The 13,855-nt window shown below is 41.4% G+C and overlaps 1 protein-coding gene and 1 long non-coding RNA gene across 2 annotated transcripts in view; both read right to left on the bottom strand.

Annotated features, from left to right (window-relative positions):
- Positions 1-5,817, bottom strand: part of LOC134013169 (cytohesin-3) — a 119,544-nt gene extending 113,727 nt beyond the window's left edge. Inside the window, exon 1 of the mRNA XM_062452962.1 lies at positions 5,504-5,817. Coding sequence (XP_062308946.1) covers positions 5,504-5,522 — 19 coding nt within the window. The 5' untranslated portion in view covers positions 5,523-5,817. The remainder of the gene's footprint in view (positions 1-5,503) is intronic.
- A 4,364-nt stretch (positions 5,818-10,181) lies between these two features.
- LOC134013503 (uncharacterized) lies at positions 10,182-11,293 on the bottom strand. The gene is made up of 2 exons (XR_009928957.1): positions 11,192-11,293; positions 10,182-10,925 (listed from the first exon to the last, which is right to left on the bottom strand). It is a non-coding gene; the product is annotated as an uncharacterized LOC134013503 (long non-coding RNA).
- Between the last annotated feature and the right edge of the window lie 2,562 nt (positions 11,294-13,855).

Raw genomic sequence — 13,855 nt, forward strand, 5'->3', positions numbered from 1 at the left:
CACATGTACAATAGTGATGGGAAGTTCGGATCATTTTACTGATTCGGTTCTTTGAATCTCGTTCAGTAAAATGAACGAATCTTTTTTTGAGTCATTCGTTCATTTCAACAGGGGGGGCTATCCGTCCACTGCAAACACGTATCATATTCTCATGTAGGTTAGTGCATGACATGTGCACCAGCAGATACTATTTTAAAAGAAATTCCTGCATTAAAATAATTTATCATGACAGTTTGTATGATTTGGTCATTTATTATCACACTAGCATTTAATTATCACGGCAAACAATTACACTGCACTAAACTGTAAGTGTAAATGTAAAGTGAAAATAACAAAACCAGTCAGTATGATGACTTGAGCGAATATCATTCACGTCTTACTAAAACAGCGGCCACGCGAAAGGGAATGAGGAAACTGTTTCCTCTACTAAAAAATACAATGCGGGCACGTGAAAAAAGGATCCAAAGACTCGTAGAAAGACTGAGTCGGGAAATGAACAAATTGTTTGTTTCCTCGAGCTACCACTACAGAGCCTATGCAGGTCACGTGAAAAATGATCCAAAGACTCGTAGAAAGACCGAGTCGGGAAATGATCGAATCGTTCCCTCTAGTGTTTCCTCTAGCTACCACTACAGAGCCTATGCAGGTCACATGAAAAATGATCCAAAGACTCGTAGAAAGACCGAGTTGGGAAATGAACGAATCATTTCTGTTTACTTGGACGAGCCTATGCAACAGTCCCGATGCGCGGCAACGAGAAAATGAACGAATCACTCTTTGAGAGGACTCGTTACTCCCGAGTCCTTGTAAGGATTCGTTCAAAATGAACGAATCGTTCAGGAACGACACATCACTAATGTACAATAACTAGGTCTATGATCACACATTAAGCCATACAAAGCAGGCCCTGGCGGTGTTGACTGAGGACACAGCAGACACAGACCACAGCTAGCCCTGACAGAGTGACTCACAATGGTTGGGGATGGGGGGTAGTTTATTGACCAGTCTGGTTGGGTGGTGGTGAGCCTCAGGCTAAGATTAAGAAGCTACTGATTGCTACTGGAGCATATTGATGCTATCTATGCACTCACTAGCAGACACGCACCCCCCAGCCTCCAGTGACCTCTAAATAGAGACACTGATATCCAACCAGTGATATTGGATTAAAAGAGGATGGGCATCGCAAGCGTCTAATCAAATTGGGCAAAAGAACCTTGGCGGGAGGATATAAGTGTAGGAGGTCTGTATTGAACATCACTCTTCAACCATACTTTATAGAAGTATATAAATGTGATATAGGTGTGATCAGGCCCGTAGAAATTACCCGCGCAGCCCCTGCACCGCGGGGGGGCCTTGCAGGGACGGGGGACCTCGCGTTTTTTATTTTTTTATCCAATTTGAATTACATGGGATACACAATATGGTCTTATTGTCTTGTCTGTGTTTCCAGAGTTGATATAAAAATAAAGAAAAGTATATTTAATTGTGCTTTCTTTGTTAGCAAGGTAAGTGACGTGACGAAATAGGTCAGATGGTCACACAGACCGGCGAGCCTGCAGCAAATAGGTAGCTAACTGTAGCGCAGCTCGGATCCTGCTACGCGGACTGGTGTTATTGTTGGGCCGTCAAGGTCATTTTCCAAGCTAAAACTGATCAAAACATATCTCAGAAGCTCCATGTCACAAGAGAGGCTGTCAGGTCTGGCCATCCTTAGCATAGAGAATAAACGTGCGCGCAGTTTAGATGTAAAGAGCGTGGTTAAAGACTTTGCACAAAGATTTGCTAAAAGTGTATTCACCTGCAAACCTGTAGAAAGTAGCCTACCGGTGTATCGACTATATGTAGGCATATTTATGTTGTTGTAACATATGTTCTGTTTGAGCTGTTTGATAGGCCCTAGCCTGTTTTTTCTGTTGGAATACATTTGTTCTCTGTTTGAGAAGTTTTTCTGATTGAATACATTTCGCTCAAAAGAAATGCTTGAGTTTCGATATCTTGCATTTATTATACGGCTCTTCAGAATGTTCCTAAAAGCTCAGTTGATCGCGTCAGGGTCCTGTTCGTCCCGTCGGGATTTATCGTGGGGGGGGGGGGGGGGGGGCTCTCAGGGTTATTCTGCGGGGAGGCCTCATGTGTTTCCGTTACGGTACTGGGTGTGATATACTTACATGCAGAATTAACACAAAGTGAGTTCTATATGTTGAGACCCAGCTGGGGGAGGGGGGTGTTAGCAGCTGAGTGGGACTCTAAATTGAGGGGTACTTTTCTATCAAGCATTCCCCTCTCCACTTCTGTGTACCAAGTCACAGTCACAGTGGGTGGTCAATGGAAGAGCAAGGCGATGCATGCCGCCGTTTGAATCTAGCCTAGAGACTACGAATGTTAACAAAACTCCTCAATAGGTGCATGAACGGGATGAACGTTTTGAAGTATTCCACTACAGAGTTTGTGTGTATCTTCTCTTCGCTCAGCCTGGGTTGATGAATGGGACAACCACATTGACACACGCTCATATACATTTTACTCTCTCTCTCTTGCCCTGACACAAATACACACACACTGCCAAGTAAAATGGCTGGTTTTCACACTGCATAATCAGGGTGGTCTGTCGCCCAACACCAAGGCCCTCAGAAGCGTGCTGTGAATGAGCTATCGAGGATAAATGTTCTGATTGATCCCATCTGGGTTTCTAGCAGGCTCCCCGTGGACACGCTGCAGAGACAGGACCATGCTGGGCTGGGACAGACTTCAGGAGTGTAGAAAACGCAATGAAACATAAACCAAATGTCAAAATGAATAATTTCGGCCAATATAAGTATGAAAAATGCTCAAAATATTATTCTTATTTTTAGAACAAATGTACGTTTCTCTTTCCTTAAAGTTATGTTTACTTTTAACAGTACATTTTTTTCTTTACAGAGCAGCCAGAGTTAGTAACGGTTTTGGTATTTCACAAAAATAATGTATCGCTCTCCTCATTTCTTTAGTCATATAAAATGTCACGGTGACAAACAGCTGCTTCTGGTGGACCAATCACAACTGTCTGTTCTGAATGCTCTTCCTGCTCCATTATCCAATGAACACCCTTTGTTGCCCTATAAAAGGAAATTGCACTGGTCAGTCTCATGCATGTCATATAGATTTTGCTCCCACGTTTTTACAGCATTACAGAGCTTGAACTGCACTGTAAGTGCTCAGGGGGACTGTTGTTTCTTAGAACAGAACTGAAATTATTTGTAAAGATGGACAGCTTGGCATGACAACATTTGGTTGTCATTTGGTTTCTCTGGACAGGACCGAGGGCACACTTTGAGTGAAAGTAACTCTGCTAATGACTGAAGAATTGATTTAAGAGGAGAATGTGGTCCAACTCTCCCTCTCTCACTGGCATTACTCCATATCTCTCTGGACAGTCTTCAATTCTCTTTGTCTCTCTAACTCCTTGCAACCTCTCTCGCTCCCTTTCACTCTCTTAGACACATACAGTACATGTCTTGCTCTATCACCATTTTCCACCACTCTGGTCTTTCTTTCTCTCTCATCCACTCTTACTCAATGTCCTTTTGTCTTTTTTTTCCTACCTCCCTTTCTTTCATTGGCTCTGTCTGTCTATCTAGCACTTTCACTTTCAGTCTAATTTCCTTTCACACTGTATTTTACTCCATGTCTCTCTCTCCCTCCCCTCCTCCCCACCCCTCCCTCCCTCTATCTCCATATCTTCTCCCTCTATCCTCTTCTCCCAGTTTAATCTCCATCATCTCGTGCCTGGCAGCAAATGTGTGTGTATGTGTTTGCATGTGTGTCTCCAAGCGTGGGAGTGTGTGTTGGACAGAGCACAGGCGGCCCAGTGATCACTGGGCACAGCAGGGATGGTGTCGACCACCACAGACCCGCCGTGTCTCAGACAGGATCCCACAGTGAAGACCCGGCCTGCTTGGCCGCTTCCTCTCCACAGACTGTTTCTCACCCACGCATCCCTGCGATTCTGCCCAGCCACGGCAGGTTTGCCCAGCACGGAAGTGCTGGGCAAACCTGAATAAGAGGCTCCGGTGAGTCCTGGTTCTGATGGAGCTTTGGTATGTTGGGGATGATGATAAGACAATAACTGAAAAAGTCCATGAACAATCACACACCTACACACACGTACAGTACGGTGCAGCTTGTGAGGTACTTCTGACATGTGAAAGTATGCATCCACTGCCAGTCCAGGACACACGTTATTCCAGATGAACAGAAGCTCCGTGATATGAAACACACAGAACTTTTGTTTCTAGATCATGATCCATCAGCCCATCCGCTTAGGCTGCCCAATCAGACAGTGCCGCAAGGAAAGTGTGTGTGTGTGTGTCTGTCTGCCTGCGTGTGGTGCTCTGGCAGCCCTCATAGCTGTTGTCAGTTATCTCTGGATGGCATCAGTGAGGGGGATGCTTTCCAGCTTCCTAACAGAATGTAAGGTTTTGATGGTGGTGAACCCTTACAACATCACACAACTGTATGTCTGTCTGTGTGTGTGTGTGTTGCTGTTGACGTTGGAGGAGAGGTCTGTTTCATGTGGCACAATGAGCACTCTGTGCCCACACTCTCCCCACCACAGTCAAACATACACATTCTGTGGTGGTGCCAGCAGTCATTTTGTGTTTTGAACAAGTCTGTTTTAGAAAGTTTCCTTATTTACATTTGTTATTTATATATCATTAACTTTTAAATCTGTGGACTGACTGTAAGATTTCTTAAATAATTCCTAATATCTAGAACTGTGTGTTACAAAGATGTATTCTTTGGAACATTGGATATGGAACTTTTCTGCATACACAATTTGCCACTGAACTTTACCTGAGACTGAGTACATTTGTTTAAGGTGATACCTGGCAACAGTATTGGACGACCTGTTGAGATAGCTTTGTAAGTGCCTAAACAGAACCAGCTAAAATATAAATAAAGCCATTTATAAACCCTTATAAGCCACGTTATAGCCTAGTTCAGCTTTCTGCAACTTGGGGTGACAACCTTTTCTATACTGACACCGAATATAGGTCAATTGTTACATTCTGCATTAACATAAACACCTTCAGAGAAGCATACACTCACTGAATGGGGTTTTCATGAAATCATGCGTGCAATGGGGTCGCCAGCACAGCTCCGAAAGGCTAAACCTAACCTGCGATCTTTAGCATGGTATTTATTTATGTGTGTGTGCGTGCGTGCGTGCGTGCGCACCATAGTACGTCTGGTTACATGTGCAATATGCTAGTGTGATGTAGGCTACAGTTGACCAAAATGATGGAGCCGGAGCGCTGTAAAAAGCCTGGCTAAATCTATTCTCAATAATCAGCTGCAAAGTGTAGGCTATGCTACAGTGTTGTATATGTCTGTGTGGTCATATTAAATTAATCCTACATGATGAGTAACCTTTATAGAATTCTCTTGTGTTCAATTTGATGGGCATAACCTGCAAAATAACGGTCGCCTTATGTGATGACATGGAAGGAAGAAAATAGCCTACCTTGATTGTCCTCGTCCATGATAGCAGATGAAAATCCAACGTCCGAAATGGGATTATGGTCGCAGAACTTAAGTTGTAGCCTATGTATGTGATAATTAATGGCAATGCGCGATCATTTTTTTAAATATACATTTGCCGACAGGTTGTCACATAGGTAGCGTCTTGTAATTGGGGATATTGTGCTACCAACGCTTAAAACACGACGCTGTGTTCCTGGTTATCAGTCATCTAGCAGATGTTACAGTATGAACGACGTCCTTCTGCCAGAGCGAACGGGTTTTATCCTGCAAATACGCCTCCACTCCACTATAGGAGAGTAGGCCTATAGGCTATCTCAGTTTGTAGTGCACGTCACCATTCTCCGTCCCGCCCTGCTAACGACAACGACTGAAAAGCTGCCCTCGCGTGACGCCACGACAACAACAAAAACTATAAAATTTAAACCCTGTAGTAATTCATAATGTGTGTACGCGTGTATGTGTGTGTGTGCAGTCGTGCAAAGTTTCAGTTCCTAACATAATGTAATATGCATAAGTAGCCTACAAATATGAGCATTTCTTCATTCATTTCCTAATGTTTTTTTTTTTATATTAGAGAATATATACATATCGCATTTTAACACATTTTAACACGAAAATTGGTTTCACATTCAAATAAAACTCTGAAAGGCCAGGGAGAGCTTGACAGTCACTTTAAACAGTGACACAAAAAGAAGACCTCCTCCTGAGCTCTCTCTCTCTCTCTCTCACTGTCTATCTGTCTCTCATTGTCTCTCTCCCTCTCTCTGTCTATCTGTCTCTCACTGTCTCTCTCCCTCTCTCATTGACTTTGTGTGTCTACAAACGTCAACACACACGGTTTCAATTATAGCATTCCTGGCTCCACAGAAACTGAGGGGTTCTCACTTCCTGTGCACATTACTGCAGTGGTCAAGAATGAACACGTTTTAAAATGTATTCATTCATTTCTTTACTCACTGACAACTCTTGAACAAATGTTTCTATGTCAGTGTTATTTTTGCACAAAGGAAATCTGTGCTGTCTCTACAATTCAAAATCAAGCGGCCCTGTTCAGTGTGATCTGGTACATCACAGTCTGGGTCCTTGAAGACTGTAACGGTGGAAACCCCAGGTAGTGAAAGTTCGGGCCAGGCAGGCCCAAAATCCTGCCAATTAACTAGGGTGTGATACCGTCAGCAATTAAGGAAAATATAACAAATGCAAATAAGGAGAACAGCTCAGAAGCTTGATGCAAGTGTACATAGTACTCTTTACTAAACAATAAACACACAATCAAAAACCAACAATTCCCCCTTGGACCCACGTCAAGGCAAACGAAACAAAAAAAAACATTAGCAACTTAAATGCCTGTATCCACGACACTCAAAACACGAAATAAACAAAACGATGCAGCGAAGCAGTCTGTGGTGTGTAAGGGTGCGTGTATGTAGGTGTGGGTGCGTTTATGTGGTGGTGGAGCGGCTTGAGAGTCGCACAGCTTAGTCTACGAGACGAGCAAGGTGTTCTCCAGTCTGGACTCACGGACACGTTAGACGCCACGGATCTGCCCTGGTCCCCATGAAGAGTGGCTACGTCTGTTACATACCCGTCACATTGGTGCCGTGACCCGGATTCACTAGGTTAGCATCAGCTAACCGCCGGAGTGAGTTTCAGAAGGGTGAGTGTAACGGTGTGAAAAGCATGAAACTCACTCCTCAGGTATGTAGCAGGCCACCCGCGTCAACGAAGAGCTAGCTTTTCTTTGGCGTAGTTGGTAGTGGTCGCACTTGGCAAATCGGAGGTCGAGCGTTCAAATCCCGCAAGTGGCGAACGATACCTTGTCGTGACGGAGCGTGGCTACGTCTGTTAGATACCCGTCACACAAACAGTCATGATTAAAATATTAGCTGCGCTACAGGCAAAAAATAGGTCATATGTATAATCGTAGCGGTAAGGACTGACTAGCTGTCCATTAGCTGCCGTATTGCTTAGCCAGAATAAGAGCTTTATTACCAAGTATGCTTACATGTACAAGGAATTTGTCTTGGTGACAGGAGCTTCCAGTACACAATACAAAAACAATACAAGAACAGCAGGAAGATATAGATAAATATAGCCGCAAGCAGCAATGAGGTGGCCAAGCAGGTAAAATGAATATAATTTTGATAGTTTGTGTGAGGATTGCCATGACTATATACAGCTAGACTACAGGTAGCTAGCGACTGCGTAGTACCTGGCTTCCTTTGCAGATGCTTACAGTCTCGCTAAACAGAAAACCAGTGACATGGCAGGTGCGTTGGCTTTGGCTGGGTTCGAACCTCTGACGTTGCCCTTGAAGATAATCTGTGCCAAATTTGGTGAATATTGGATACATTTTGTTGGAGGAATAGGGAAAAAAAAGTTTTATAAAACGTAAAATGGCGGCCGCATCAATTCGACTGGTATAACAAGTTAACATGTGTCAGACACGGGATCGCCCCCTAGAGGTTAGATGACACAACCTTTTGTGTACCTTTTTGGAACAGAGGCACCTGTACCAAGTTTGATGTCAATTCCGAAAATATGTCCTGAGATATGATCTCACTTTTTGTTTTGGCGGCTTTATCGCTGACTTTGATCGGCTTTACCGGTAAAATGGGAGTCAGATGGCTGAGTGTATTCACTTGCTTCGGGGGGAATGTCCCTGTACTTACTGTAAGTCGCTCTGGATAAGAGCGTCTGCTAAATGACTAAATGTAATGTAAATGTACAATGGTTTTGAAAAATCAAAAACCATGTGAAAACTTGATCTGAAGACAAATGGTGCCAATTTTTTGCTTATTGCAATGCCACCTAGAGGTCAAATGGCATGACCTATTTTGGACCTCTTTAGAACAGGGTCCCTAGTCTTTATACCAAATTTGGTGTAAATGCAGTAAAGATGTGCTGAAATATGACCTCACTTCCCTTTTGCCGGATCAGTTGCTGAATTTGATTGGCTGTAACTAACAAACGGTTGCGAAAATCAAAACTCCATGGGATAACTTTTGGGAGGCTTGGTCTGAAGATCATCTCTGGCAATTTTTAAGGATAGATGGTCAGATGACCCAGAAGAAACTTTCGACATCCTCAGAAGAGGGTTCAGAGTACACGCAGCAAGTTTGGTGTGAATCCATCAAAGATGTGCTGAGATACGTCTCACCTTTCTGTTTGGCGTCTCTGCTGCCGTTTTCGATTGGCTGTACCGGACAAACGCTTTTGAAATCCAAAAACCATTTTGATAGAGTGAGGTGAGGTTTGATAGTGTAAACAGATAACCAGTGACATGACAGGCTTGTTGGCTTTGGCTGGATTCAAACCCTTTATGTTGCACTTGCCAGGACACCAACTTATCCTAGTGAGCTATTCTCAGTGCTGGAAATTACTGGGTTCAGTTACTGTGTAAAAATATAAGCAGTTTTTCGAGTGGCATGATGTTGTCAGATTTGGCCCAAGTTTAAACAGATGTAATTCAGTCCTATTTTGACATGTTAAGCTGATTGTGGTCTGAAGATAATCTGTGCCAAATTTGGTGAATATTGGATAGAATATTATTAATAAATTATTAATATAATATATTGGAGTAGGGGAAAAAAAGTTTCATTCATTCATTCAAAATGGCGGCCGCATCAATTCAACTGGTATCACATGTTAACATGTGTCAGACACGGGATCGCCCCCTAGAGGTTAGATGACACAACCTTTTGTGGACCTCTTTGGAACAGGGTCCCGAGCACCTGTACCACGTTTGATGTCAATTCAGCAAATATTTCCTGAGATATGATCTCACTTCCTGTTTTGGCGTCTTCATTGCCGACTTTGATCAGCTTTACCGGAATTTTTTTTTGGAAAACCATGTGAAAACGTTTGTGAGGCTTGATCTGAAGATAATTGGTGCCAAATATTTGCTTATTGCAGCGCCACCTAGAGGTGAAATGGCATGACGTATTTTTGACCTCTTTAGAACAGGGTCCCTAGTCCCTATACCAAATTTGGTGTCAATGCAGTAAAGAGGTTCTGAGATATGACCTCACTTCTTTTATGGTGGCTTGGTTGACAACTTTGATTGGAAGTTCCAGTCAAAAGGTTTAGAAAATCAAAAAAACATGTGATGTCTTTTGTGAGGCTTGGTCTGAAGATCATCTTTGGCAATTTTGAAGAAGATTCGACAAGAATTGTAGGAGGAGTAGCGAAAAAACGCTTTTCCTTAACATTCAAGATGGCAGAGAATCTATATAACTGTGTATGATGTCATAGACATCAGGCTTTGCCGCCGCCTTTGATCGGCTCTACCGAACAAACGTTTTTGAAAATGGAAAATCCATCTGATACCTTTTGTGCAGCTGGGTCTGAAGATAATCTATGCCAAATTTGGTAATCATTGGACAAAATTTGGGGCGTGCAAAAGGTTATTACACTTTTCCATAAAATCCTACATGGCGGCCGCGTCAATTCGGTTGTTATGAAATATTATCGATGGTCAGGCTTGGGATCTCACAAGACATCAAGAGACAAAGAAATTACTTTATTAAGGTAAAAACTTCAACAGTTATTAGCCAAAACACGTTTATGCTTCCGGCCAAGCACCCTTTTAGTCACATGTAACAAGTACAAGGACCAGATCTCTAGATTCCTATGAGAGAACAGATACGATACTGGTGGATGATTATAAAGATTTATTTTCTGTAGCAAAACAGATACTCTGAAATCTAGTACAGCTTAATACTTTGCAAAAGGTATGAAAAATAATAAATCCAATGAATTTGTTTGAAGTAAATGTGGTTATTCTTTTATATCCTGCTACTTATCTGTTAGGTTATGAATGTAAATTGACTTGGAATTTCTTAATTTGATACCTATTTATTAACCATGGTTTTCCTAATTTAGAATTATATTAAACCTTATACTTTTAGTTTACTTATCAGTTATTAATTAAAGAACTTAATTTTAAACTTAGATATACTATTTATTTTTTTAATCTTAATTCAAGTTAAGATTGTTTGGTTTAGCTTTGTTATTCAATTGAACCTTGTATATGTTTAAACCACACTACTGTACCTTTTCCCTTAAAGGTACACAAAAGAATATACAATATTCAAAAGGAAAATAAGAAAAGATTACATTAACTAACCAGTCTTCAAAACCATCAATGTCCATTCAATTACAAAAGATTCGAAATGTAAACAAAATAAAATAAATGATCAATCACTTCTTTCTCTGTATGATTTGCTCTAGCATACAGTTCACTTATCGTCAAGAGTTTGCACTCTCGCTCCAGAAGATTTCACTCGCATGGGTGGCTCGCCATCTCAGGTTCAAAGAAACCGTTGGTTTCCAGAAAGTTCTTCAATTCGATGTTTCCAGAAGGATTTTCTTCAATTTCGATCCCAGATCAAAAACCTGGCCTGTTATTTATTTAAACAACAGGACCATAAAAATTTATTAAACTATCTTATCTTCTCGAAATAATAAGTTTCTGGTTTCAGAAAATCCAGCCGCTAGCTTATGTTAGAACACATGGAATTAGATGCATAGCTAAACTTCACATGTCCACATCTTTACATTTCAATAAACAATTGAACTGTTATTTCTAACAATATGATTACAATATTATCAACCAAAACAAAGTACATTACTTTTAGAAATAAAATACATATGTATGTTGACTCACCAAGTTGGATGATTTAGGCTACACACTAAAAGTCTGCATGGCAATGCTTTCTGCAATCTGCTTCCATCCACATCAATATAAGTAACAAACGTGGATTGTAACGCCTGGGACACACTGCCTGCGATCGGCTGCGATCTGCTGCGACGCGCCTGGAAGCGCCTCCTTTTTTCTTTCGGCGCCCATGTTATCAATTGGGACCGACCACACTGGCTGCGAAGCGCCGCGCTTGCCTGCGATTGCCTGCGATCTGCAGCGATTGTTTCGGCAGCTGGTCAAATTTTTTCACGAAACGCTTGCGAAATCTGCTGCAGGATGATGAAATACACCATATTAGTTGATATATTTGAATAAAAAAACATGTTATTAAGATTTGACTCCATTAATTGTAGACTACGGTGAACATTTGTAAAGTTGTAGACTTTATAATTACACAATGTTGGTAACGAACGTCCTTTACATGTGGTTACTCTGATGAAAACGAATGAAAATAAACGGATTGATCCGTTGAGCTAGCATGCCCGTAGTTGTTTTGTTTGTTTGAGAGAAACGAGTTGTCACGCGTTGCACACAACACACAGGCAGACATAGCCTACTGAGAGAGAACCCCCAAGTCGATTTCTAAAATCAGCATCAAATGAATTCTCGAAGTTGAAAAGCACAGGGAGTTGTTGTATGTCAGCAACAATTTTACAAGGACAACGTAGATAAGGATCAATGCTGGGATATAGGGAGTCAGGTGGCTGAGCGGTTAGGGAATCAGGCTCGTAATCCGAAGGTTGCTAGTTCGACGTTGTGTCCTTGGGCAAGGCACTTCACCCTACTTTCCTCGGGGGGAATGTCCCTGTACTTACTGTAAGTCGCTCTGGATAAGAGCGTCTGCTAAATGACTAAATGTAAATGTAATGTAAATGGATATAGCCAATGCCATGTTTATGTACCATGTCAGCGTAAAGGAAAGCTCAGAGTAGCTGAAAGGCTTGGTGACCGGCGCGGAGAAATGCGCATCTGGTGTGAACAGCTTTTGCTCAGTCGTAGCCGATCGTGGCGCTGCGCGGCGCGTCCAGGCGCTTCGCAGCCAGTGTGTCCCAGGCGTCACTCTACGATTGATATGTCTTTTGAACTGAATTGTTCTTTAATGTTAAACAATTTAATCAATTTATTTGTTAATATATCCAAATGTTTCAGAGATCACCGTCTTGCATGCTTCTCTTGATTCTCTCCATCAATTTCTGACAGGTGTTTGCACGTTAGTTTTGATACGTCACAGATTAGTCACATGACTTCCGGTGAATATGGCTATTTTCAATATCTTATTCGAATTTAATATCCCTAATTAGGAATTTATCAGTTTTGGACAAATGTATAATATTTTTACCCATTATATACATATTAAACTTTTATATAGTTTTACTTGTAATTGGTCCATTGTTTTACCTGGGTTACACACATGACACCATTTTTGGAGGACATCCCCAGAATAAGGTGCCGAGTAGGCGTAACAAATTTGGTGTCACTGCCTCAAAAAACTGCTGAGATATGACTTCACTTCCTGTTTGGTGGCTTTTCTGCTGAATTTGATTGGCTGTCACGGACAAACGGTTGTTATGATCAAAATTCTTTACCATAACTTTTGGGAGGCTTGGTCTGAAGAGCATATCTGGTAATTTTGAAGAAGATTTGACAAAAAGTGTAGGAGGAGTAGGCTTTCAAAGGTTTTTGATAAAACCGGAAATGGCGAAACATTTATATAACCGTAAATTGACGCCATGGTGTGCGTTGAACTCGGCTTGATCCAAGGAATCCAACGGTACCTCATTTTTGACAATCGGACATGCGGTTCAAAAGTTACATTTGTAAACACAAATCCAACTTTGACCCGTTGGTGGCGCTAGAGTGCCCAAGTATGAGACATGAAACTTTGTGCAATAGACCACGAAACTGTCCCCAATGAGTGTGCCAAATTTCACAACTTTCGACTAAGCGCTTCTGGGGCCTGCCATTGACACCCAGTCCTAAGAATAACTAGAAAGGTACATTTCCTGAAGAAAATGTGTGTGTTTGCTGGAAGCAGTTGAAATTATTGTTTTGATGGCTTGAATAGTGAAGAAGGTTTTACAAACATTTTAAAAGAGGTATGTGCTTTAAAAACAAAATGGTGAGAAAAAGTGTTAAAAGTATATCTGTCATTGTTATGCATTGCGATATTTTCTTACTGTTGAAAATTGAGAAAAAACAGTGATGAAAAGAGTATCTTATTGACTTTCATACATTTTTAAGCGTTAAAAGTATGAAAGAATGAAAGACTGAGAAACAGAAAAAAGTTTGAAGTTTGAAAAATGAGCAAATATAGTGATGAAGAAGAGTATATTGCATAACAGTTATCAATATCATAGCAGACAAAAGTATGTCAGCAGTATGAAGGTGAAAAAAAGTGTTGCTTTGAAACCAAAATGGTGAGACAGTGTTAAAAGTATATCTGTCATTGTTATGCATTGCAATATTTTCTCACGGTTGAAAAATGAGAAAAAAGAGTGATGAAAAGGGTATCTTATTTAATTTCATAAATGTTAAAGCGTTATGTTAGAGCTCAAAGCTCTTAAGACAGTCACCCCCATCACCCTGTGTGACTCCCCAGTCAACACTGGAGTCCTTTCGCTTCCTGGG

Source organism: Osmerus eperlanus, chromosome 2, assembly GCF_963692335.1.
Source record: "Osmerus eperlanus chromosome 2, fOsmEpe2.1, whole genome shotgun sequence".
Lineage (NCBI taxonomy): Eukaryota > Metazoa > Chordata > Actinopteri > Osmeriformes > Osmeridae > Osmerus > Osmerus eperlanus.